Source organism: Oncorhynchus kisutch, linkage group LG20, assembly GCF_002021735.2.
Source record: "Oncorhynchus kisutch isolate 150728-3 linkage group LG20, Okis_V2, whole genome shotgun sequence".
Lineage (NCBI taxonomy): Eukaryota > Metazoa > Chordata > Actinopteri > Salmoniformes > Salmonidae > Oncorhynchus > Oncorhynchus kisutch.
The window spans coordinates 49,305,751-49,333,525 of record NC_034193.2 but is presented as its reverse complement, the minus strand read 5'-3'; the positions used below and the strand labels follow the sequence as shown (position 1 = coordinate 49,333,525).

The 27,775-nt window shown below is 42.6% G+C and overlaps 1 protein-coding gene across 4 annotated transcripts in view; it reads left to right on the top strand.

Annotated features, from left to right (window-relative positions):
* The window catches only part of LOC109878461 (transmembrane channel-like protein 5), a 30,023-nt gene extending 2,292 nt beyond the window's left edge, over positions 1-27,731 (top strand). For 2 of the 4 annotated variants that reach the window (XM_031799521.1, XM_031799522.1), the window contains exons 4-21: positions 5,144-5,221; positions 7,296-7,412; positions 7,787-7,889; positions 8,312-8,393; positions 8,828-9,088; positions 9,273-9,421; positions 17,351-17,495; positions 17,882-18,034; positions 19,260-19,435; positions 19,876-19,951; positions 20,054-20,151; positions 20,316-20,411; positions 21,846-21,921; positions 24,244-24,377; positions 24,760-24,933; positions 25,467-25,545; positions 26,117-26,200; positions 26,565-27,731. In XM_031799521.1, the coding sequence (XP_031655381.1) occupies positions 5,144-5,221; positions 7,296-7,412; positions 7,787-7,889; positions 8,312-8,393; positions 8,828-9,088; positions 9,273-9,421; positions 17,351-17,495; positions 17,882-18,034; positions 19,260-19,435; positions 19,876-19,951; positions 20,054-20,151; positions 20,316-20,411; positions 21,846-21,921; positions 24,244-24,377; positions 24,760-24,933; positions 25,467-25,545; positions 26,117-26,200; positions 26,565-27,206 (2,723 nt within the window). In that variant the 3' untranslated portion in view covers positions 27,207-27,731. Of the gene's footprint in view, positions 1-5,143; positions 5,222-7,295; positions 7,413-7,786; positions 7,890-8,311; positions 8,394-8,827; positions 9,089-9,272; positions 9,422-17,350; positions 17,496-17,881; positions 18,035-19,259; positions 19,436-19,875; positions 19,952-20,053; positions 20,152-20,315; positions 20,412-21,845; positions 21,922-21,993; positions 23,672-24,243; positions 24,378-24,759; positions 24,934-25,466; positions 25,546-26,116; positions 26,201-26,564 lie in introns of those variants that run through there. The other 2 variants (XM_031799524.1, XM_031799523.1) reach the window with 2 other exon arrangements.
* The last annotated feature ends 44 nt before the right edge of the window (positions 27,732-27,775 follow it).

Here is a 27,775-nt window from a genome sequence, read left to right as displayed (position 1 = left end):
GGTATCTATGAGTTCATCCTACTCTGGGGACCTAGATGAAGGGCCTCATTGCCAAACCCTTTAACCTAACTCTAACCTCAACCCTGACCTTAACCCCTAACCCCTAGCCACCTAGCTAATGTTAGCATTAGCCACTTAGCCACCTAGCTAACGTTAGCCACAACAAATTGGAATTCGTAACATATCATATGCTTTGCCAATTCATAACATATTGTACGAATCGCAATTTGTAACATATTGTTTGAATTGCAATTTGTAACATATCATACGAATTGTCATTCGTAACATATCATATGAAATGGATGGACATCCACAAATGAATACATACAGTACCGTATGAAACGTAACACATTGTACTAATAGGAGTGTCTGGATTTACTTTACTATGTTAAGTCTACCCCTGAGTCCAGGTTGGGAATGGAGAAGTATTTCAGTGTGGCTGGTCTTCAGGTTCTGTGTTGCTAAGTGACTTTGAATTTCTTCTATTACCTCCTGCCTTTTGTTTGGTTAATTCTTTGTGTTTTCAATGTTGTTATAGGTACCATATCCACCTACTTTTCGAACGCTTTTAAAACACGGAAGCCAAACGCTCAAACTATTGCAACAACATCAGTGGAGGCTGCTGAGGGGAGGATGGCTCATGATAATGGCTGGAATGGAGCGATTGGAATGGCATTAAACCATGTGTTGATGTATTTTATACCGTTCCACTAATTCCTCTCCAGCCAGTACCATGAACCCGTCCTCCCCAATTAAGGTACCACCAACATCTTGTGAACTTGTGCTTTATCATAATTCATATGTGCTCCACAAAAAATCCTTGCAATTGGCATGTTTCTGATAGAGAAACATCCTGACAAAATACAACATATTGTGCCTGGACCTTGTAGACTAAACTGCAGAGAAAAAAACAGCGCAGCCTCGGGAGCGCACCTAGTGTAGAGCTACCTATGATTTCGTTATCTGATCAACTTTTAAAAATGTTGCTTTGTACATTGACTGGATATATTCACTACAGTATTAAGCCTAACATTGAGCTTACAAATAATGGTATAATATGCATACACTTCTACTTAGGCTATAGGCTACATCTCGAGCCTGTCTGTCTTTGTTCTGTTGTGCAATTACGCACCTGGCTTCTCCACTGACACAGCTATTCCTCTTAAATCTTGAGTCCCAGGAAAAGACAAGAGTACCCAAGCTATTTGCACCCTTATTTCGACTTTTCTTCTTTAGCCTACTAACCGCCTATTGGAGGATAGATGCACGCGTGCACTCCCTTGCTGAATGTAAAATAGGCTACAGCTTTACGAGCGGGGAGTTGGAAAGGAGAATCCCATATTTTCCTATAGTAGGCCAATCTTAACACCCGGCTACATCCTGACAAAATACACCATATGAGTGGCCTGCTAATGTACCTTTCTTGTGCTTCTAAACTGTCGCGAATAGACCTGAACTGATCCAAATGGTTGCATAATCAGACCTATAGGCTGTAGGCCTATGCAGTTATTTCGGAATGAAACAAAACAGGACGTTTGAGGGGTTATTCAAATGAGCCTACATCACTGCAGTTTACAGCCTATGGACAATAACTGTGACCTCACTTCATAACACGAATACATTCCTCGTTGCACTGTGTTGTTGTAGCCCAGGTACAATAATGTATTGTCTAAAAACGTAGTCCTATGCCTAATCAATAATGGAACTTTGCGTGCCCGTGAACCACAGTGCACATTTCATAAACTTGTAACGGACTTTGACAGGTAAATATTTAGACTATAGTTGCAATATTTAGCTAATGCATGGCCTAATATCTAGCTAATATTTAGCTTCTTACTTCAGCTACACATCACTAGCCTCTTTTTTCCAGCTGTGCCCGTGGGTAACAGGCTATAACAAGCCTCTCTGCAACAGGCGATTCCTTTTCTGGTGAATTCCCAGGAAAGCTATAGGCTACAAAAAGCTATAGGACATTTATTTGTATTCTTTTTTTTTCTTACAAAGCCTAATAGCCTATTCAGGGAAAGAAGCAGGCTTTCTTTTACTAATTGCTGAATGTAAAACAGGCCTACAGCATAGAAAATCAATTTCGGGAAAATTGAGGAGAGAAAGTGTGTTGATGTGATTGATCACGTTTGGCCTGTTATGATTATAACATTGTTGCACTGATGCATTGCAAATAGTTGTACAGGACATAGCCTAGATGAGCACAGTGAAAAATAAGACACAAAGGAATTGACAACCATTAGAAAAATGGAAATCACTTGCAAACCACTTGAGCAACGAGGCAATGAGATGCTGTAAAATATGTGCAGGCTCGGCGTTTGTTGTTCAATTGCTACATTTAAATACGAGTTACTATATTATTTTTCATTTGACCTAGATGTACATTGAAGTGTTATTTGCAGTTGTCACTATGACAATGAACACACCCTGAAAGCACTGGTCTGAACCAGTATCTGTGCGTTAGAGACCTTGTGAATGGTCTAGTGTTACCACCTTATTAATAGGCAGTGTGCAGAAGAATGTTTTGATCAGTTGATTGACAGGTGCAGGCCTGCAGAACAATAAACAATAAACTTTCCTCTAGTGTGGATGCTCGCCAACGTTTTATAGTTATGTAGACTATAGTTTATCATTATAGTTATCGTTATAGTTATTGGCTTTGTGGAGGCCCTAATCTCATACACAACACAATTCACGTTTTTTCTAGCTAACGTTTGAGAACTTGAATGAAATTCATATACAGTTACACTTGCACTTGTTTCCTTGACTTTTATACTCTATAAAGTGACTCCTTCAAATAACTTTTCAAGCTTTTTCAAGCAGAAATTTGCATCCTGTAGCACAAACTCAAAAAGTTCTGGGACACTGTAAAGTCCATGGAGAATAAGAGCACCTCTTCCCAGCTGCCCACTGCACTGAGGCTAGGTAACACTGTCACCACCGATAAATCCACTATAACTGAGAATTTCAATAAGCACTTTTCTACCGCTGGCCATGCTTTCCACCTGGCTACCCCTACCCTGATCAACAGCCCTCCACCCCCCACAGCAACTCGCCCTAGCTTCCCCAATTCTCCTTCACCCAAATCCAGATAGCTGATGTTCTGAATGAGCTGCAAAATCTGGACCCCTACAAATCAGCCGGGCTAGACAATCTGGACCCTCTCTTTCTAAACATTATCTGCAGAAATTGTTGCAACCCCTATTACTAGCCTGTTCAACCTCTCTTTCGTATCATCTGAGATTCCCATAGATTGGAAAGCTGCCAAAGTCATCCCCCTTTTCAAAGGGGGAGACACTCTAGACCCAAACTGCTACAGACCTATATCTATCCTACCCTGCCTTTCTAAGGTCTTCGAAAGCCAAGTTAACAAACAGGTTACCGACCATTTCGAATCACACCGTACCTTCTCCGCTATGCATTCTGGTTTCAGAGCTGGTCATGGGTGCACCTCAGCCACGCTCAAGTTCCTAAACGATATCATAACCATCAATAAGAGACATTACTGTGCAGCCGTATTCATCGACCTGGCTAAGGCTTTCGACTCTGTCAATCACAACATTCTTATTGGCAGACTCAACAGCCTTGGTTTCGCCTGGTTCACCAACTACTTCTCTGATAGAGTTCAGTGTGTCAAATCGGAGGGCCTGTTGCCAGGGCCTCTGGCAGTCTCTATGGGGGTGCCACAGGGTTCAATTCTGGGGCCGACTCTCTTCTCTGTATACATCAATGATGTCACTCTTGCTGCGGGTGATTCTTTGATCCACCTCTACGCAGATGACACCATTCTGTATACCTCTGGCCCTTCTTTGGACACTGTGTTAACTAACCTCCAGACAAGCTTCAATGCCATACAATTCTCCTTCCGTGGCCTCCAACTGCTCTTAAATGCAAGTAAAATTAAATGCATGCTCTTCAACCGATCGCTGCCCACACCTGCCTGTCCGTCCAGCATCACTACTCTGGACGGTTCTGACTTAGAATATGTGGACAACTATAAATACCTAGGTGTCTGGTTAGACTGTAAACTCTCCTTCTAGACTCACATTAAGCATCTCCAATCCAAAATTAAATCTAGAATCAGCTTACTATTTTGCAACAAAGCATCCTTCTCTCATGCTGCCAAACATACCCTCGTAAAACTGACCATCCTGCCGATCCTCGACTTTGGCGATGTCATTTACAAAATAGCCTCCAACACTCTACTCAACAAATTGGATGCAGTCTACCACAGTGCCATCCGTTTTGTCACCAAAGCCCCATATACTACCCACCACTGCGACCTGTACTCTCTTGTTGGCTGGCCCTCGCTTCATATTCGTCGCCAAACCCACTGGCTCCATGTCATCTACAAGTCTCAACGAGGTAAAGCCCCGCCTTATCTCAGCTCACTGGTCACCATAGTAGCACCCACCTGTAGCACGCACTCCAGCAGGTATATCTCACTGGTCACCCCCCAAAGCCAATTCTTCCTTTGGCCGCCTCTCCTTCCAGTTCTCTGCTGCCAATGACTGGAACGAACTGCAAAAATCACTAAAGCTGGAGACTCTTATCTCCCTCACAAGCTTTAAGCACCAGCTGTCAGAGCAGCTCACAGATCACTGCACCTGTATATAGCCCATCTGTAAACAGCCATCCAACTACTTCATCCCCGTACTGTATTTATTTATTTATCTTGCTCCTTTGCACCCCAGTATCTCTACTTGCGCATTCATCTTCTGCACATCCTACCATTCCAGTGTTTAATTGCTATATTGTAATTACTTTGCCACCACGGCCTATTTATTGCCTTACCTCCCTTATTCTTCCTCATTTGCACATGCTGTATATAGACTTTTTCTACTGTATTGTTTATTTTATGTTTGTTTATTCCATGTGTAATTCTGTGTTGTTGTATGTATCGAACTGCTTTGCTTTATCTTGGCCAGGTTGCAGTTGCAAATGAGAACTTGTTCTCAACTAGCCTACCTGGTTAAATAAAGGTGAAATAAAAATGTTTTTTTTTAAATGTCCTACCGCAGAAGTAAAGCAGAAATCGAATCCATCACTTCCGTTGTTTGGCTGTGCCCATAGCAACGTTCGAAAATTAAGTGGATGCGATTAATGAATCTAGTGTTCTGTTCTCCATGATGTTCAGATCACAGCGGGTACCAGATCGAGCAGGAAACGCATTATGACACAACGCCTCCTGTACGACTTCCATCTGCAACTTCAGGTGCTGTTCAAACCACTTTAAAGAGCACATACAGTAGATTACTCTCTATTTACTTCCTTACTTTACTTCTTTAGCTTTCAGTTGGTCCCTTTGATCATAAGAACCTTTGAGGTTAGCTGTTGCACTATCCTTGCTTCAGGCAGTTAGATTGGGTATGTCATTTTAGGCGAAATTAAAAAATATATATAAAACAAATTAAAGGGTCTGCTCCTTAAGAGGTTATTAAAGAGACACACAACTCAAAGATAGAATGAAAATCAAGATTGTTCATGTCATGACAGATTTCGTGTAGCTAACTTTTGCAATATTGCTATGAGGATTTATGACAATCCAATGTCTAATAAAACATTACCCAAAGGTAGACAGGCAGCACAAGGAAGTTGGCAGAAAAATACCATCGCGGGAAACTATGGTGCAAACAGTATACAGGGCTGTATTGATTAGGGCAAAACGTAGCAAAACGTTTTACAACGAAACGTTACAATGAGCGTTTATTTTTGGACAAGTCCAGGTAGTCCCTCTCTGTTTCAGTCTGTTTTCTTCCATTTATTGCCTAATGAACACAATCCAGGTAATATTACCTCATCACAAGGACTGACGATTAGGTGTTTGCTGAAATCTAACCAAGAAATGTACAAATGTAGCATCTTAATTTTAGCCAGTTTGCTACAGCAGGAAAATGATCCTGCAGCAATAGGAAATGTGAATTATAATGTGGATTATAATTAATGGACATTTTTGTAGGGTTTGATACATTTGTCTGAAAAGTGGAAATTACAAACTTCAGAAGCCTTTTTAAAACCTCAAATGCACTACAAGTTTTACAGGAAAGTTCTCCTGAAAAAGGGTGATCAAATTAAGATCCAACATCTGTAGAGTGTTTGCCTCTTTGGCATTTTATACTTTCTCAATGATTTAGCTTTAACAAATACACACAATATGTCAGAGGTGTAGCAGCATTACTCGGTTAGCATGAAGGTTATAATGGATAACTCTAATGGGACAGATAAGGCTGGGGGAAACAATTTCACTCTAAAGAAGTTAGTTTCTATTAGAGTGTGTTATCTACAGTGTGTTTTTTCATTGTCAGCTAGTCATGCTACTGCGTTTGTCAAAAGGATGTGAAGTATAGTACACTCTTAGGAAAAAAAGGTACTATCTAGAACCTAAAAGGATTATTTGGCTGTCCCCATAGGAGAACCCTTTGCATAGGAGAACCCTTTGAAGAACCCTTATTGGTTCCACGAAGAACCCTTTTGGTTCCAGGTTCTACATGGAACCAATTGGGTTCTACCTGCAACCAAAAATTGTTTTACCTGGAACCAAAAAGGGTTCTGCTATGGGGACAACCTATTGGAAATGTCAGTGACAGCTGTCTATCGTTGTCTCTGATTGGGAATCATACTTAGGCAGCCCTTTTCCCCTCCTTTCAGTGTGGGTAGTTAACTCTGCTGGTGGCACTATAGCCCTGTAAGCTTCACGGTTGTTTCTTTCTTTTGTTGGCAACGTTTTCAATAAAAAGGAAAATGTACGCTGACCACGCTTCATTTTGGTCCACTTCTTTTGACGGCCGTGACAGGAAACCTTTCTTTAACCACCTCTATTTGATTTGTTTTAATCAAAGTTGATCATCAGCAGCTAACACTTATTTACACAGTGTAAATATTGACTCACGACACACCCATGCAATGTGATGGGGGGGGGGCTCCCCTTTCAAGCCATCCAAAACCACTTCCTTGTGCAATCAAGGACCATGTCAGTGCGTGAACCAATAAACCATGATGTATTGTAAGTTGTATGTGCATGCCGTTCTTTGTATGTTCACTTGTTTGTACTGTAATTATGGGAATGAATTGTGTTTGCCAAGTCAATGGGTGGACATGATCTGAAATGAATGTGCAGAGTCCTTTCTATTAGCGTAAGATATTATATATCCTCTGTATTGTTAGTGCTGATAGTAAGCCTATATGATGGATGGCTTTCTATTCGTTCAACACTCTTTATTAAGCTCATAATTCCTCAGTAATAGCTAGGCTGTCCGCTGTGTTTAATTAGATGTCCTCGTGTCTCCCAGGTCATGTTTCGATGAGGTTCAGGGGGTCGAGGAAGATGAGTCTATTCCCTGTAGGAGAGGCTGCTCTGGGCAATCTGGGCCTTTCTGAGGACGACATCAGGAATGAGATGGAGAATGGTGAGGGATGAAGAAGGGAGAGCCTACAGCACATCCATAGAAATGGAGTTACTAGAATTGTATTCCTATGGGCACAACCACTGTTGAGAATGCCTGTCCATTCTCCCGGTGGAAATATGATGTTTCTCTTTTCAATCAGTTCAGGACAATGTTATCCATTGAAGTCATATTCTGGATACACTGATTGAAGTAAAATAAGTCACTATATACTATCTTTATAGCTCAATCATAACCCTCCATCACTTCTTATACTTAAATCACAATTATTTATGATTATATGATTATATTCATATTTTTATATTACAACTCCGATCTAAAGGCATACTATGATTAATAACCTCACAGATCTGTTTTATCTTGTCTTTGTCCAACAGAGGAACAGAACTTGGTCAAAGAGCTGGTTGCCATGTCAACGAGGGACACAATCAAGGCCATCCGAGACCTCCCTATGAGCTTTGATGACAAGAAACACATCAGGTACAGTTGTCTTGTCATAGGTCAAAAGGTGCCTGTTTTCGTACAGTTTTACTATGGAAAGTTTAACTTGTGACCAGGGGCAGTAAAATAAGTACTATGTACAAGGGTAGGTAGGTCATCGAGTGTGCAGTTATGTAGGCTTGCGGTGTGAGATCATTGGGGGGAACAGTCGCACACACAGACACACAAACACACATACACACCTTCTTGCGGTATGCAGGTAAGGAAGAAGTGTTTACCATAAGCGCATCGCATCGGCCAAGTCCAAAGTTTACAGCCACACAGCCAGCCAAGAGCACTGTGCAACTTTTGACAGGTCATATATTTTATGAAGAGATAATGCTGTGATGCGCGTATCATCATACGCTACATAACTGTATCAGACTGTAATCTTTACGTTTGTTTGATCTCTTATCTCCTAGGGGCCAAGTGTTGGCGTTGAAATCATTCAAAAAATCCCGGCAACTGAACTGCTTTTCAGACTGCTCGACGACAATCTCACTGGTGAGCAGTTTGACTCGCTGACATCTTTGTGTCTCTCTGTGTGTCCTCCTGTCCTGATGCCCAACTTTACTTCCTGTGTGTCCTTGTACTGCACAAGCAGTGCCCTATTAGACTATGGCAAAGTGCAACACTTCCTGTGGTTGGCTATCACTAAATCATTATGCCTTTTATGAGCAATACAATTTGCCAGGGTGACATTCTGTCTCTGCATTCAGCGACACTTGAACATTGGCAAAAGCAGAAACAGACTGCCACCATGCAGGTTACAATACAATAACTTTCTACTTACATTGAACATTATTACTGTTCCATCATCCACATCCTCTATTGACAATTACACCTATTCTGTGACAGCTGTGCTATGAAATCTATGACAGTGCATTTGTGACATACAAGACCCCCACCACTGTTCTCAGACCAGTCTTCCCCCTCAGGCGTTCCGCAGGTGCGGTGCTAACATGACTTTAGCCAAGCAGACCCTGGAACTGTGGCGGGGTACCATGAAGGAGGTCGGGGGTAAATTTGGCACGGGGGTCCTCTCCTATTTCAAGTTCCTAAAATGGCTGCTGATGTTCAACATCTTCTCCTTCCTGGTCAACTTTGGTTTCATCACCATCCCCCAGCTCATCTATCACCCCACGCCAGACATCCCCGCTGGGGTCAGCTTCAAAGGGCTAGAGATACTGACCGGAGCGGTTTGTTGTTGTTAACTATTCACGCTACTTCTGGTAGAGGCCTTTGAGTGAATCATTCCATAGCAGCATACGCTACGAATCTGATCAACATATTTGTTATACGACACCCGTACTGTAAAGTCAGCATACAGTGAACAGTTACTGTGTGGTAAAAATGTTTTATTTTGATCTATTTTCCCCACAGGGTTATTTCAGCCACACAGTGATGTATTATGGCGGCTACAGTAATAAAACACAAGGGACAGGGGGCCGGTCTGAGTACAACATGCAGCTGGCCTACTTCTTCACCATAGCAGCCTACATGGTGTTGTGTGGAGCCGCCCTCATCTACAGGTCAGTATGGGATGGGACTGCACAGTGATCATGTAACAGTAACATTGTATTGACCACTATTAACTCTGCTTTGGACTGTCATTTACGTCATGCATGGTTTGGTTTCCATGTTCTTCTTCATTGGTTTCAAGTGCCAGTAAATCATTTATCAAAGCCAGTTGATCTCACATGTATGATGTCAAATCCACAATGCCATGACATTCACATCATACCTTCATGATATTTATTGAACCTTTCCTTCATGTTGTAATAGTGCAGTAAAGGGACCCCTGTTCTCTCTCTTTCTCTCTGTCTCTCTCATTTCGATTCAAGGGGCTTTATTGGCATGGGAAACATATGTTAACATTGCCAAAGCAAGTGAAGTAGATAATATACAAAAGTGAAATAAACAAAACAAATTAACAGTAAACATTACACTCACAGAAGTTCCAAAAGAATAAAGACATCACAAATGTAATATTATATATATATATATATATATATATAGTGTTGTAGCGATATGTAAATGGATAAAGTACAAAAGGGAAAATAAATAAAAAATAATAAATCAAATATGGGTTGTATTTACAAGTGTACGAGTCTGCTGTTAATGATAATGCAGAGGAGGTTACCAAGGTTGCTGTTGACACATGCCACAGTAGTTATTGGGGTCAAATTTGTCTCCACTTTTGTGGATTGGGGTGATCAGTCTCTCTCTTGGTCTCTCGGTCTCTGTCTGTCTCTCTGTCTTTGTCTATCCCTCTCTTTCTGTATGTCTGTCCGTCTGTCCGTCTGTCCGTTTGTCCGTCTGTCTGTCCGTCTGTCTGTCTGTCTGTCTGTCTGTCTGTCTGTCTGTCTGTCTGTCTGTCTGTCTGTCTGTCTGTCTGTCTGTCTGTCTGTCTCTCTCTCAAAATTCAATTCAAGGGCTTTATTGGCATGGGAAGCACATGTTAACATTGCCAAAGCAAGTGAAATAAATAACAAACAAAACTGAAATAAACAATACAATTTAATTTTATATTTTTTTATTTAACCTTTATTTAACCAGGTAGGCTAGTTGAGAACAAGTTCTCATTTGCAACTGTGACCTGGCCAAGATAAAGCAAAGCAGTTCGACACATACAACAACACAGAGTTACATATGGAATAAACAAACATACAATCAATAATACAGTAGAAAAGTCTATATACAGCATGTGCAAATGAGGTAGAATAAGGGAGGTAAGGCAATAAATAGGCCATGGTGGCAAAGTAATTACAATATAGCAATTAAACACTGAAATGGTAGGATGTGCAGAATATGAATGTGCAAGTAGGGATACTGGGGTGCAAAGTAGCTAGATAAATAAATAAATACAGTATGGGGAGGAGGTAGTTTGGATGGGCTAATTACAGATGAGCTATGTACAGGTGCAGTGATCTGTGAGCTGTTCTGACAGCTGGTGCTTATAGCTAGTGAGGGAGGTAAGAGTCTCCAGCTTCAGAGATTTTTGCAGTTCGTTCCAGTCATTGGCAGCAGAAAACTGGAAGGAGAGGTGGCCAAAGGAAGAATTGGCTTTGGGGGTGACCAGTGAGATATACCTGCTGGAGCGCATGCTATGTGTGGGTGCTGCTATGGTGACCAGTGAGCTTAGGCGGGGCTATACCGCAGAGTCTTGTAGATGACCTGGAGCCAGTGTGGTTTGGCGACAAGTATGAAGCGAGGGCCAGCCAACGAGAGCGTACAGGTCGCAGTGGTGGGTGGTATAAGGGGCTTTGGTGACAAAACGGATGGCACTGTGATAGACTGCATCCAATTTGTTGAATATAGTGTTGGAGGCTATTTTGTAAATTACATCGCCGAAGTCGAGGATCGGCAGGATGGTCAGTTTTACGAGGGTATGTTTGGCAGCATGAGAGAAGGATGCTTTGTTGCGAAATAGGAAGCCGATTCTAGATTTAATTTTGGATTGGAGATGTTTAATGTGAGTCTGGAAGGAATGTTTACAGTCTAACCAGACACCTAGGTATTTGTAGTTGTCCACATATTCTAATAATATGCATATCTTATATTCTTTGCATGAGTAGCAGGAAGTTGAAATTGGGCACGCTATTTATCCAAAAGTGAAAATGCTGCCCCCTTTACCTTAAGAAGTTAACTTGGCTTTCAAAGACCTTAGAAAGGAAGGGTAGAATAGATATAGGTCTGTAGCAGTTTGGGTCTAGAGTGTCTCACCCTTTGAAGAGGGGGATGACCGCGGCAGCTTTCCAATCTATGGGAATCTCAGATGATACGAAAGAGAGGTTGAACAGGCTAGTAATAGGGGTTGCAACAATTTCGGCAGATAATTTTAGAAAGAGAGGGTCCAGATTGTCTTGCCGGCTGATTTGTAGGGGTCCAGATTTTGCAGCTCATTCAGAACATCTGCTATCTGGATTTGGGTGAAGGAGAAGTGGGGGAGGTTTGGGCGAGTTGCTGTCGGGAGCGCAGGGCTGTTGACCGGGGTAGGGGTAGCCAGGTGGAAAGCATGGCCAGCCGTAGAAAAATGCTTATTGAAATTCTCAGTTATAGTGGATTTATCGGTGGTGACAGTGTTTCCTAGCCTTAGTGTAGTGGGCAGCTGGGAGGAGCTGGCATGGACTTTACAGTGTCCCAGAACTTTTTGAGTTTGTACTACAGCATGCAAATTTCTGTTTGAAAAAGCTAGCCTTAGCTTCCCTAACTGCCTGTGTATATTGTTTCCTAACTTCCCTAAAAAGTTGCATATCACTGGGGCTATTCGATGCTAATGCAGAACGCCACAGGATGTTTTTGTGCTGGTCAAGGGCAGACAGGTCTGGAGTGAACCAAGGGCTATATCTATTCCTAGTTCAATTTTTTTTGAATGGAGCATGCTTATTTAATATGGTGAGGAGGGCACTTTTAAAGAATAACCAGGCATCCTCTACTGACAGGATGAGGTCAATATCATTCCAGGATACCCCAGCCAGGTCAATTAGAAAAGCCTGCTCGCAGAAGTGTTTTAGGGAGCGTTTGACAGTGATGAGGGGTGGTCGTTTGACTGCAGACCCATTACGAATGCAGGCAATGAGGCAGTGATCGCTGAGATCTTGGTTGAAAACAGCAGAGGTGTATTTGGAGGGCGAGTTAGTTAGGTTGATATCTATGAGGATGCCCGTGTTTACGGATTTGGGGTTGTACCTGGTAGGTTCATTGATAATTTGTGTGAGATTGAGGGCATCAAGCTTAGATTGTAGGATGCCCTGGGTGTTAAGCACGTCCCAGTTTAGGTCACCTAGAAGCACGAGCTCAGAAGATAGATGGGGGGCAATCAATTCACATATGGTGTCCAGGGCACAGCTGGGTGCAGAGGGTGGTCTATAGCAAGCGGCAACGGTGAGAGACATGTTTCGGTAAAGGTGAATTTTTACAAATAGAAGCTTGAATCGTTTTGGTACAGACCTGGATAGTAAGATAGCGATTAAACCAGGTGATGTCAATTTTGGATTGGAGATGTTTAATGTGAGTCTGGAAGGAATGTTTACAGTCTAACCAGACACCTAGGTATTTGTAGTTGTCCACATATTCTAATAATATGCATATCTTATATTCTTTGCATGAGTAGCAGGAAGTTGAAATTGGGCACGCTATTTATCCAAAAGTGAAAATGCTGCCCCCTTTACCTTAAGAAGTTAACTTGGATTTCAAAGACCTTAGAAAGGAAGGGTAGAATAGATATAGGTCTGTAGCAGTTTGGGTCTAGAGTGTCTCACCCTTTGAAGAGGGGGATGACCGCGGCAGCTTTCCAATCTATGGGAATCTCAGATGATACGAAAGAGAGGTTGAACAGGCTAGTAATAGGGGTTGCAACAATTTCGGCAGATAATTTTAGAAAGAGAGGGTCCAGATTGTCTTGCCGGCTGATTTGTAGGGGTCCAGATTTTGCAGCTCATTCAGAACATCTGCTATCTGGATTTGGGTGAAGGAGAAGTGGGGGAGGTTTGGGCGAGTTGCTGTCGGGAGCGCAGGGCTGTTGACCGGGGTAGGGGTAGCCAGGTGGAAAGCATGGCCAGCCGTAGAAAAATGCTTATTGAAATTCTCAGTTATAGTGGATTTATCGGTGGTGACAGTGTTTCCTAGCCTTAGTGTAGTGGGCAGCTGGGAGGAGCTGGCATGGACTTTACAGTGTCCCAGAACTTTTTGAGTTTGTACTACAGCATGCAAATTTCTGTTTGAAAAAGCTAGCCTTAGCTTCCCTAACTGCCTGTGTATATTGTTTCCTAACTTCCCTAAAAAGTTGCATATCACTGGGGCTATTCGATGCTAATGCAGAACGCCACAGGATGTTTTTGTGCTGGTCAAGGGCAGACAGGTCTGGAGTGAACCAAGGGCTATATCTATTCCTAGTTCAATTTTTTTTGAATGGAGCATGCTTATTTAATATGGTGAGGAGGGCACTTTTAAAGAATAACCAGGCATCCTCTACTGACAGGATGAGGTCAATATCATTCCAGGATACCCCAGCCAGGTCAATTAGAAAAGCCTGCTCGCAGAAGTGTTTTAGGGAGCGTTTGACAGTGATGAGGGGTGGTCGTTTGACTGCAGACCCATTACGAATGCAGGCAATGAGGCAGTGATCGCTGAGATCTTGGTTGAAAACAGCAGAGGTGTATTTGGAGGGCGAGTTAGTTAGGTTGATATCTATGAGGATGCCCGTGTTTACGGATTTGGGGTTGTACCTGGTAGGTTCATTGATAATTTGTGTGAGATTGAGGGCATCAAGCTTAGATTGTAGGATGGCCGGGGTGTTAAGCACGTCCCAGTTTAGGTCACCTAGAAGCACGAGCTCAGAAGATAGATGGGGGGCAATCAATTCACATATGGTGTCCAGGGCACAGCTGGGTGCAGAGGGTGGTCTATAGCAAGCGGCAACGGTGAGAGACATGTTTCGGTAAAGGTGAATTTTTACAAATAGAAGCTCGAATCGTTTTGGTACAGACCTGGATAGTAAGATAGAACTCTGCAGGCTATCTCTGCAGTAGATTGCGCCACCACCCCCTTTGGCAGTTCTATCTTGGCTGAAAATGTTATAGTTAGGAATGGAAATTTCAGGGTTTTGGGTGGTTTTCCTAAGCCAGGATTCAGACACGGCTAAGACATTTGGGTTGGCAGAATGTGCTAAAGCAGTGAATAAAGCAAATTGAGGGAGTAGGCTTCTAATGTTAACATGCATGAAACCAAGGCTTTTACGGTTACAGAAGTCAACAAATGAGAGCACCTGGGGAGTAGGAGTGGAGCTAGGCACTGCATGTCCTGGATTCACCTCTACATCACCAGAGGAACAGAGGAGAAGTAGGATAAGGGTACAGCTAAAGGCTATAAGAACTGACCGTCTAGCGTTTTCGGAGCAGAGAGTAAAGGGAGCAGGTTTCTGGGCAGGATAGCATAGATTCAAGGCATAATGTACAGACAAAGGTATGGTAGGAAGAGAGTATATTGGAGGTAAACCTAGGCATTGAGTGATGAAGAGAGATATATAGTCTCTAGAGTCGTTTAAACCAGGTGATGTCATTGCATATATGGGAGGTGGAACAACATGGTTGGTTAAGGCATTGAGCAGGGCTATAGGCTCTACAGTGAAATAAGACAGTAATCACTAACCAGGACAGTAATGGACAAGGCATATTGATATTAGGGAGAGGCATGTGTAGCCAAGTGATCGTATGGGTCCAGTGAGTGGTTGGGCTGGCTGGGGACACGGCGATTCAGACAGTTAGCAGGCCGTTGCTATCAAGCTAGCAGTTAGCAGGCCGGGGCTAGCAAGCTAGCATAAGGGCCTTAGAGGGACGTCGCAATGGAGGAAAGTCTGTTTTTGCCTCCTCGTGCAGTGACGTCGATAGACCAGTCGTGGAATTAGTAGGGTTCCAAGTAGCAGAGGGGTCCAAGTCCAATTGGCAAAACGGGTATACTGGTCCAAGAAATTGGCCGGTGGATCAGTTAACAGTCTAATATGCTATAGATAGCTAGCAGGCCACGGTTACCAGAATGGTCTTTCAGGGGATGCCGCGCCTAAGGGGCCTGTTATGTCGGTATTCCAGTTGTGAAGGATCGGCGGGGTTCCGTGCCCCGTACCGGCAGTAGAAGGTGTCCGGATATTGTAGCCGAGGAGTGGGCTTCAAGAGTAGCCCTAGCCGGGAGATGGGTCTATCATGGGCTAGCCCCAGGCTAGTTGGTGCTTGCTACAGGACGGAAACATTAGCCAGGAGTAGTCAACCCGGGTTGCGGTTAGCTAGCTGCCATGATCCAGGTGAAAGGGTTCAGAGTTTGCGGTAGGAATCCGGGGATATGGAGAGAAAAATAGGTCCGGTATGCTCGGGTTTGAAACACGTTGTACAAACTGGCTAGAGCTTTCCGAGCTAAAGGTTAGCTGACTGATAACTGGTAGCTAGTTAGCTAGCTAGCTTCAGTTGAGGTATTCCAGTTTGGAGGTAAATAGAAATACTTTTTAAAAAACAGATCCACACCACATTGGGTGAGGCGGGTTGCAGCAGATTATTTTGAAGTTGAGGTTTAGGAAAATATTAAAAAGAATGCGAAGAAAAAGATATAAAAAGATATATACATGGGACGAGACAAGACAAAGATGTCTGACTGCTACGTCATCTTGGATTCAAAATGAACAGTAAACATTACACTCACATAAGTTCCAAAAGAATAAAGACATTTCAAATGTCATATTATGTCTATATACAGTGTTGTAGCGATGTTAAAGTACAAAAGGGAAAATAAATAAACTTTAAAATAAAAATGTGTGTAGCAGACCCTCATGCCACATTGAGTCAAAGGCTTTTTTCAATCAAAAAAGCATGAGAAGACTTTGCCTTTGTTTTGGTTTGTTTGTCAATTTTTTTTAATTTTTTTATTTCACCTTTATTTAACCAGGTAGGCTAGTTGAGAACAAGTTCTCATTTGCAACTGCGACCTGGCCAAGATAAAGCATAGCAGTGTGAGCATACAACAAAGAGTTACACATGGAGTAAACAATTAACAAGTCAATAACACAGTAGAAAACGAAGGGGGGGTCTATATACAATGTGTGCAAAAGGCATGAGGAGGTAGGCAAATAATTACAATTTTGCAGATTAACACTGGAGTGATAAAAGATCAGATGGTCATGTACAGGTAGAGATATTGGTGTGCAGAAGAGCAGAAAAGTAAATAAATAAAAACAGTACGGGGATGAGGTAGGTGAAAAGGGTGGGCTATTTACCAATAGACTATGTACAGCTGCAGCGATCGGTTAGCTGCTCAGATAGCTGATGTTTGAAGTTGGTGAGGGAGATGAAAGTCTCCAACTTCAGCGATTTTTGCAATTCGTTCCAGTCACAGGCAGCAGAGTACTGGAACGAAAGGCGGCCAAATGAGGTGTTGGCTTTAGGGATGATCAGTGAGATACACCTGCTGGAGCGCGTGCTACGGATGGGTGTTGCCATCGTGACCAGTGAGCTGAGATAAGGCGGAGCTTTACCTAGCATAGACTTGTAGATGACCTGGAGCCAGTGGGTCTGGCGACGAATATGTAGCGAGGGCCAGCCGACTAGAGCATACAAGTCGCAGTGGTGGGTAGTATAAGGTGCTTTAGTGACAAAACGGATGGCACTGTGATAGACTGCATCCAGTTTGCTGAGTAGAGTGTTGGAAGCCATTTTGTAGATGACATCGCCGAAGTCGAGGATCGGTAGGGTGTGCAGAGTGAATACGTGGTCTGTCTGTAAAAAATTTGGTACAAAGCCAATTTGACATTTGCTCAGTGCATTGTTTTTACTGAGGAAATGTATGAGTCTGCTGTTAATCATAATGCAGAGGATTTTCCCAAGGTTGCTGTTGACTCATATCCCACGGTAGTTATTGGGGTCAAATTTGTCTCCACTTTTGTGGATTGTTGACCTCCCCCCTCTCTTTCTCTGCAGCATGGCCAGCTCGTTCAGGAAGAAGTATGTCCTTGCAGACTCGGGATTGGGTGGAGCCTGGCAGCTCCTGTGTAGCTGGGACTTCAGTGTGACTAACGAGAAAGCCGTACGACAGCGCAAGAACAATCTGCGCATCCAACTCAAGGTCACTTTCACTGTAATCTCGGAAACCAGAACCAAATCTTGTGTGAGCTGGCCAGTTATCAGGCTTTTACAAGCGACTAATGTCACTGTTTTTGATAAACTATTACTGTAGCTTTGTTGACCTCATGGCCATCTCATTACTGTAGCTTCGTTGACCTCATGGCCATATCATAACTCTAGCTTTGTTACAAGAAAGAATGTAATATTGCTGAACAAATCCCACATTTGCGAGACTAGATAAATGTCCTGTACTTGTGACTCAGTACTTATCTGCTCTTCCATACATAGAATACTCTGCACTCTGACTTGTTAGTGGGCCCAAATAGGATCTCTCTCAGATAACCAACTGTGAAATAACTTTGAAATAATGTTTCCATTCCCCTCCAGGAGTCCTTATCAGAAAAGGTCCAGGTGGCCCTGCTACCTCTGACAGAGAGGATGAAGCACTATGGGGTCTTCCTGGGTACCTGGCTCCTCTCCACGGGCATGGCCTTGGGCTGTGGCGCCAGTGTCTACTTCCTGTGTCAATATGACACATGGGTATGGTACATTTTATTAACTTTCATATAACCAGGAAGTCCCATTGAGGTCAGAAGAACTCTTTGCCAAGGGAGACCTTACGTAAACGTTGTGACACAATGACACGTGGCTTCCTGATAAAGCTTGTGGTAATGTATGATCCGGGGATCAGCTGACCCTGATCCATCTAAGTATGATGAAGACCAGGTGGTGATTACTTTGAATCAGGTGTGTTAGTGCTGGGCTAAAACAAATGCCTGCACACTGTGTAGCTCTGGGACCAGTGTCGATGACTATTGTATCAGACATACCCTTGTGTACAGTAATTCAAAGTGTGTCATAGTGTCTGTGTGCACCTGAGCATATCTGAATCATATAGCATCAATACAATACTACTTTCCTGGCAGTACAGGGTGTGGTCTTTATAATGGTGTTAGTAGGACATCATTGCTACACTTCCACCAAATTATTATTCTATCTTTTTTTCAATTTAACCTTCATTTAACTAGGCAAGTCAGTTAAACAATAATTCTTATTTACAATGACGGCCTACACCTGCCAAACCCGGACGAAGCTGGGCCAATTGTGCGCCGCCCTGTGGGACTCCCAATCACAGCCGGTTGTGATACAACCTGGGTTTGAACCAAGGTGCCTGTAGTGACGTCTCTAACACTGAGATGCAGTGGCTTAGACAGCTGCGCCACTCGGGAGCACCTAAGACTTACCCTACACCATTGTGTCACCACTGATTTATTGTTAATGGAAGCTCAAGTGTTTGTGTTTCCATCAGGAGTGTGACGATAAAGACTTGGGGAGAGCAGAATCAACAACATCTGCATCATCAAGACTGTTGCTTTGTGACAGGGTGTTAAAGTCCACAGTTAGCCATTGTTATGTAAATGCCAGCTGAAAAGTACCCAGGGCCTTGGCTCCAAGTCAGAGCAGGTCAGCCGTAGCCATGGCCCAGTGAGACATGGGTGCTGGCCCTCGTAGATGGAAACAGAAAAATTGGAGCCTTTTGTGTAAAACATCGGGGTAAATCTCAAATGGAAACTGGACACTTTATCTTACTAAAGCTGTGATTGATTATGTCCAGACTTCGGTGCCTTATCTTTTCTCCAGGCTGGTTGCTTCTGGGCACTGATCTGGGAACAGCTCACTCTCTGCAAATCGTCTTTTTAACATGGGGGAAACACAAAACTGTCCTTAGATCAGAACAAACTGACCTACTATGGTATCTTTCCAGCGGACGAAGCAGTCACCGGACAAAGCTTCCGGCTCTCTCCTGGAGGAGGCCGCTACTCTCCTCCTCCCCTTTGTGGTGTCCCTGATCAATCTGGTCGTCCCTCTCTTCTACTCTCTGTTCAAAAAGATAGAGCACTACTCCAACCCTCGCATGCAGGTCTATGCCATCATAGTCAGGTTAGAGATGGATACAAAATATATTTAAAAATACATACACTACCGGTCAAAAGTTTAGATACACCTACTCATTCAAGGGTTTTTATTTATTATATATTTTCTATATTTTGATTAGTTTTTTTGTTTACTACATGATTCCACATGTGTTATTTTATAGTTTTGATGTCTTCACTGTTATTCTACAATGTAGAAAATAGTCCAAATAAAGAAAAACCCTTGAATGAGTTGGTGTGTCCAAACTTTTGACTGGTACGGTATATTGAAATCGATTGATCAAAACTATTTGCTCAATGATCAATTTAAAGCAATGGATGAATTAAATATTACAGTAATGCGTAAATTCTAAATATGCTTAATAAAATATCAGAAAAATACAGAAAGGTCATATACTGTACAAGGTTTTAGAAGACTGATGTTTTGAATGACCTTTTCCTTTTTAGAAACGTCATTCTCAAGATGTCCATTCTGGGTATTCTCTGCTCCTACTGGATGAAGGATGTGGCCAATACATTTTCAGTAAGTCCTTTTTAACCAAATCACATGCATGCTTTCAATTTTTTGTTCACTGATATGTACTGTATGTTCATTCACCACTGTGATTCCAATCGTTTGTCTTAGTGCTGGGAATCCATCGTAGGACAAGCCTTGTACAGACTGGTTATTATGGACTTCCTCTTCATAATGTTAGGATCCTTCTTTGGAGAGTTCCTGAGCAAGTGAGTGGCATTTTCAAAACACATTTTCCCATAACGTGTTCACTTAAAGCTAAACATGCTACAGTATGCAGTAGAATTCTATACTGTAACTCATCTTTCTGTTTGGAGGGAAAGTTTCAGTGAAAAATGCTCTTCTGTAACTCCTTAGTTCTTTTCTCCACCAGTGTCATTGGGACTAAATGTATACAGAGCCTGGGAGTTCCAGAGTTTGACGTTGCCAGGAATGTCCTTGACCTGATCTATGCACAGACCCTGGCATGGTATTTCATTACACTGTACTCTACTGTGCTCTACTGTACTCTACTGTATTCTACTGTACTCTACTGTACTGTACTGTACTGTACTGTACTGTACTCTACTGGACTGTACTCTACTGTACTGTACTGTACTGTACTTTACTGTACTCTACTGGACTGTACTGGACTCTACTGTACTGTGCTCTACTGTACTCTACTGTACTGTACCATACTGTACTGTGTTCTAATGTACTCTACTGTACTGTACTGTACTGTGCTCTAATGTTCTCTACTCTACTCTACTGTACAGTGCTCTAATGTTCTCTACTCTACTCTACTGTACAGTGCTCTAATGTACTCTACTCTACTGTACTGTGCTCTACTGTACTCTACTCTACTCTACTGTACTGTACTGTACTCTACTGGACTGTACTCTACTGTACTGTACTGTACTGTACTCTACTGGACTCTACTGTACTCTACTGTACTGTACTTTACTGTACTCTACTGGACTGTACTGGACTCTACTGTACTGTGCTCTACTGTACTCTACTGTACCATACTGTACTGTGTTCTAATGTACTCTACTCTACTGTACTGTACTGTGCTCTAATGTTCTCTACTCTACTTTACAGTGCTCTAATATACTCTACTCTACTGTACAGTGCTCTAATGTACTCTACTCTACTGTACAGTGCTCTAATGTACTCTACTCTACTCTACTGCACAGTGCTCTAATGTACTCTACTCTACTGTACTGTGCTCTAATTTACTATACTGTACTCTACTGTACTGTACTGTACCGTACTGTACTGTGTTCTAATGTACTCTACTCTACTGTACTCTACTGTACTGTGCTCTAATGTTCTCTACTCTACTGTACAGTGCTCTAATATACTCTACTCTACTGTACAGTGCTCTAATGTACTCTACTCTACTGTACAGTGCTCTAATGTACTCTACTCTACTCTACTGTACAGTGCTCGAATGTACTCTACTCTACTGTACAGTTCTCTAATGTACTCTACTCTACTGTACAGTGCTCTAATGTACTCTACTGTACAGTGCTCTAATGTACTCTACTGCACAGTGCTCTAATGTACTGTACTGTGCTCTAATTTACTCTACTCTACTGTACTGTGCTCTAATTTACTATACTCTACTGTACTCTACTCTACTGTACTGTGCTCTAATTTACTCTACTCTACTGTACTGTGCTCTAATGTACTCTACTGTACTGTGCTCTAATGACCTCTACTGTACAGTACTCTACTGTAGTGGACTCTACTGTACTCTACTCTAATGTACTGTACTGTGCTCTAATGTACTGTACTGAACTGTGCTGTCCTCGACTCTAATCTCTGTTCATCTATAGCTCCATCTATTTTCAGAGTAAAACATAACACCACTGTGGATGAGATATGGTCAATTCTTATAACCATGTTTTTCTGTCTGCAGGATCGGAATCTACTTCTCTCCCCTCCTCCCAGTGATACAGATAATCAAGTTCTTCATCCTCTTCTACCTAAAGAAGGTAACCTGTTCAGTATGGTTCTTCTACCTAAAGAAGGTAACCTGTTCAGTATGGTTCTTCTACCTAAAGAAGGTAACCTGTTCAGTATGGTTCTTCTACCTAAAGAAGGTAACCTGTTCAGTATGGTTCTTCTACCTAAAGAAGGTAACCTGTTCAGTACGGTTCTTCTACCTAAAGAAGGTAACCTGTTCAGTATGGTTCTTCTACCTAAAGAAGGTAACCTGTTCAGTATGGTTATTCTACCTAAAGAAGGTAACCTGTTCAGTACGGTTCTTCTACCTAAAGAAGGTAACCTGTTCAGTACGGTTCTTCTACCTAAAGAAGGTAACCTGTTCAGTATGGTTCTTCTACCTAAAGAAGGTAACCTGTTCAGTATGGTTCTTCTACCTAAAGAAGGTAACCTGTTCAGTATGGTTCTTCTACCTAAAGAAGGTAACCTGTTCAGTATGGTTCTTCTACCTAAAGAAGGTAACCTGTTCAGTACGGTTCTTCTACCTAAAGAAGGTAACCTGTTCAGTATGGTTCTTCTACCTAAAGAAGGTAACCTGTTCAGTATGGTTATTCTACCTAAAGAAGGTAACCTGTTCAGTACGGTTCTTCTACCTAAAGAAGGTAACCTGTTCAGTACGGTTCTTCTACCTAAAGAAGGTAACCTGTTCAGTATGGTTCTTCTACCTAAAGAGGGTAACCTGTTCAGTACGGTTCTTCTACCTAAAGAAGGTAACCTGTTCAGTATGGTTCTTCTACCTAAAGAAGGTAACCTGTTCAGTACGGTTCTTCTACCTAAAGAAGGTAACCTGTTCAGTATGGTTCTTCTACCTAAAGAAGGTAACCTGTTCAGTACGGTTCTTCTACCTAAAGAAGGTAACCTGTTCAGTACGGTTCTTCTACCTAAAGAAGGTAACCTGTTCAGTACGGTTCTTCTACCTAAAGAAGGTAACCTGTTCAGTACGGTTCTTCTACCTAAAGAAGGTAACCTGTTCAGTACGGTTCTTCTACCTAAAGAAGGTAACCTGTTCATTATGGTAGATAATATAGGCCCCTTAGCAGACACTTCTTATCCAAAGCAGTGAGTACATATTCAGTACAGTGAAAAAAGTATTTTATAGTACAGAGAGTGAGTACATTTTTAGTATGGCCATGTGACCCCTGCAGGAATTGCTAGCGCAGCACTCCATCCAACTGAGCCACACAGGACCATGGCTGACTCAGGTGACAGTAAGCTGAACCTTGGTGTTGATTCTCTACCCTAGATACCATGCCATAGCAGAATGGGCCAGGCTCGTGTTACTCTCTTCTAAAGAGGGTGCTGAATGTTTCATGACACGCTTGAATGGCATAGAATTAGCTCTATTTATAGATGGTAGCGATGGTCACTAGGATTTTCCAATACAATGATGAAACATATATGAGTGTCCTGGAAATGAAAAGAGAGATGTTTTCCCTGTGGTACATACAGGGAAATCATTACATGTTCATCAACAAAACTACAAGTGGAAGGTGTCTGCAATAAAGGATTTAGTTGATCAAATACAATAACATGATACCTGTTAAAGGTCCCCAAAGCACACACATCCCTGGGTCGCTCCTCTTTTCAGTTCGCTGCAGCCAGCGACTGGATCGGGCTGCAACAAACACTCCAACTGGACCGTTTTATCTCAATCTCTTCATTCAAAGACTCGATCATGGACACTCTTACTGACAGTTGTGGCTGCTTTACGTGATGTAATGTTGTCTCTACCTTCTTGCCCTTTGTGCTGTTGTTCTGTGCCCAATAATGTTTGTACCATGTTTTGTACTGCTACTATGTTGTTGCTACCATGTTGTGTTGACATGTGTTGCTGCCTTGCTTTGTTGTTGTCTTACGTCTCTCTTTATGTAGTGTTGTGTTGTCTCTCTTTATGTGGTGTTGTCTTAGGTCTCTCTTTATGTAGTGTTGTCTCTCTTGTCGTGATGTGTGTTTTGTCCTATATTTATATATATTTTACATTTTTAATCCCAGCCCCTTGTTCCCCCAGGAGGCCTTTTGCCTTTTGGTAGGCCGTCATTGTAAATAACAATTAGTTCTTAACTGACTTAACTAGTTAAATAAAGGTGAAATAAAATACAAATAAATACCTCCCTGACAAATCAATAATGACTTTATTCCTGGATAATGTGCAGGTTAAATGTTACTCTCAGTTCTCCCTTATTGTCAAAGGTCATTGTTTGTTCACCTGTTCATCAAATCGGGCCGTTGCCAAGACACCGTCACCAGGCTCCTCCTCTCTCTATCTCCCTCTCCAGCTCTGTAATGCCCGGTCTATACTTTGTGTCCTCCAGGTCAGCCTCACCCAGAACTGCCAGCCCCCCAGGCGAGCCGGCAGGGCGGCTCAGATGCAAACCATCTTCATCGCTATCCTCTTCTTCCCTTCCTTCGTGGGGGCTCTGTCCATGGTGGCCTACACCGTGTGGACGTAGGTGTATAAGCGGTCAGGGCAAGGCTAATCTAGGGACTTATGTTATGTTAAGGCTGTCATAGATTGTAGATATATGGAGTGCTTCAGATTCCATCTAGTTCTGGATAAATATGGCTTGTTCAGAAGAACTGGAGTCTGTCATTAATTGATAACCAAGAGCTAAACTTGATTCAGATTTTGTTTAATTTTAGGGGCTGAGATAGTCTGTGGAATCATGCTGTTTAGCAGCTATTCAAAAGCATGACGCTATACTTAAACCTTCTAGTAAGAAAGTTGAAAATGTGCTGAAAGTTGGATGATTGAAAGTTGGTTGACTTTGGCTCCTTTTCTCTGACCTAAGCATTTCAAACTGCCATGTCTCCCCTGATCCCTCCCACAGTCTGCCCCCCTCAGACAAGTGTGGGCCCTTCAGGGGCCTCAACACCACCTTCAGTGCAATACAGATCTGGATGGACGATTTGAACAGGGTGGATGCGTTTCAGTGGACTGTCTGGATCTACCAGCACATCATCAGGAGTGAGATATTCTACTTCCTGGTCTCTCTCATCATCCTGTGAGTTCATCTTTGTTCATGTTGAGGTGGTTATGTTGGGTTAAAGTTGTGTTTATGAAGGTAACAAGTAGTTTTAAAGCACAGTCTTACGGTAAAGTGACAGTTGTCTTCAAAACGTGATATAAGGCATATAAGTCGTAAACTTAACTTGATCATGATTCCATGAAATGATTGATCGTTTGAGCTGTTTGTCAAAAGATTGACATTTTGCTAGTCACTCTTATCCATAGACTTACAGGAGCACTTAGGGTGAAGTGCCTTGCTCAAGGGCATATCGGCCGATTTTTCACCTAGTCAGCTTAGTGATTCAAACCAGCGACCTTTCGGTTACTGGCCCAATGCTCTTAACCGCTAGGCTACCTGCCTTGAAGCAGTATACCAAAGTCCTATCAAGCAATACATTCAGCTTTTATAGCGTTGTCTACCGGATCAAGCCTTCAAATACAATCTAGTGGCACTTTATGACATTAAGTGCCTACTTTGCCCTTTCACATACTGTAATACAAACTCACTGACTGACCTCCTTTCCACAGTGTCTTCATTTACATCTTCAGGCAGATCACTCAGGGACGCCAGCTGCTTATCACTCTACTGAGACAGCAGATTGTTAATGTGAGTTCTGGTGAGCTGTCTGGTCCGACGTGTCTCGTCCATCAGAGCTGGTGTGTCCAAAGTGGTTGTGTCTACGTTATGATGTGGTTGAAGTGCCGGAGTAATATATTTAGCTGATTTCATTTGAATGTGCAGTGTTGATGTTGTTCAATTGTTGTTTTTATGAATTGTATTGACTGTCTAGAACGTTCTCGCTCTCTCTCTGGTTGTCTCGCTCTCTCTCTCTCTCTCTCTCTCTCTCTCTCTCTCTCTCTCTGTCTCTCTCTCTCTCTCTCTCTCTGTCTCTCTCTCTCTCTCTCTCTCTGTCTCTCTCTCTCTCTCTCTCTCGCTCTCTCTCTCTCTCTCTCTGGTTGTCTCTCTCTCTCTCTCTCTCTCTCTCTCTCTCTCTCTCTCTCTCTCTCTCTCTCTCTCTCTCTCTCTCTCTCTCTCTCTCTCTCTCTCTCTCTCTGCCTCTCTCTCTCTCTCTCTCTCTCTGTCTCTCTCTCTCTCTCGCTCTCTCTCTCTCTCTCTCTCTGGTTGTCTCTCTCTCTCTCTCTCTCTCTCTCTCTCTCTCTCTCACTCCCTTTATTAGGAAGGGAAGGACAAGGCGTTCTTGTTGGAGAAGCTACAGAACCTTCAGAAATCCAAGCAGAACAAACTGAAAAAGAAAAAACAGGTAAGAGGATCAAAGAGAAATTACCTTGAGACTATCGAACTTAACCTTGAGAGTATCTAACTTAACCTTGAGAGTATCTAACTTAACCTTGAGAGTATCTAACTTAACCTTGAGACTATCGAACTTAACCTTGAGAGTATCTAACTTAACCTTGAGAGTATCTAACTTAACCTTGAGACTATCGAACTTAACCTTGAGAGTATCGAACTTAACCTTGAGAGTATCGAACTTAACCTTGAGACTATCGAACTTAACCTTGAGAGTATCTAACTTAACCTTGAGACTATCTAACTTACAATAAATACCTAAACCTCAATGTTATTTCAAATGTTATACTTGAACTATGACCCTTTCTCTCAATCAGGTCAGGAAAAGACAGGAAAATGAATCCTCCACTGGCATGCTCCAGGCTCTGATTGCCCGACAGCGGTTGGAGCAAGAGAATGGTGACAGCAGCAGCTCTTTCGGTGTGCCTATGCCTTCTGGCCACTCAGTCTCTACGACATCGAGTGCTATGATGCAGGCCATGCTAGCCAGGCAATACGCAGAGGACCAGGATGTAGCCAGTTATCGCGGGGTGCCATTTCCTGCAGACCAAACACCTGCGCCCTCCAGTGCACTGATACAGGCCATGCAAGCCAGGCAAAGGGCGGAGTCACAGAATGAGGACGAGTTTTACCGGGCGCCAGTTCAGTCACAGAACCCAGTAAACGCGTTACCCAGTGCGATGATACAGGTGATGCAAGCCAGGCAGAGGGAGGAGTCAGAGCAGGAAGAGGACGAGTTTTACCGGGCGCCAGTTCATTCAGAACACCCAGTGTCATCAACGTCCAGTGCGATGATGCAGGTCATGCAGGCCAGGCAGAGAGCAGAGGAGGAGGAGAGCGAGTTTTACCGGGCGCCTGCTTCTTCACAGCACCCAGATGCATCAGGCACTGGTAGTGCTCTGATACAGGCCATGCTAGCCCGGCAACAGGTAGACGAGGAGTACGATGACAGATACTGAGCATGACCGAGAACTGAACCACTTGGGGGGGGGGAAGATGGCGGACACAATTGAAATGTGACCAGCTGTAGAAAGCAGAGAAATATCAGAGGAAATATCAGAAGATTCTGACTGGCATCAAGAGAGGGCAGGACCACCTCTATGTAGACTGTTTCTATTGGACCATAAAAGAGTGTAGCCAATGGGGTGTGAAAATATGTCTGATATATGTATTCCCTTTTGATAAAAGAACACATTGTTTATGTACAAAAAAATATTTTAATATGAATAATATTTAATATATTTGTGTACTGTATGTATACATGATATGTGCTTAGCCTGTAAAATACTGTCAATGAATGTTGTATAAATGTAGGAATATTCTGATCCGTACTAAATTGTAAATACGATAAAATTGTATGGTACTCTATGTTTTTTTTTTCCATGAACAGCACTGTCCTCTAGTGGTAGGGATTGAACCTGGTCTAGATGTTCATCAATGAAAAGGTACTTGAGTAGATATCAAATATATACTTTGAGAATACATCCAAGTCACTTATTGTTCTCACAGCAAAGCAAAAAAACAGATA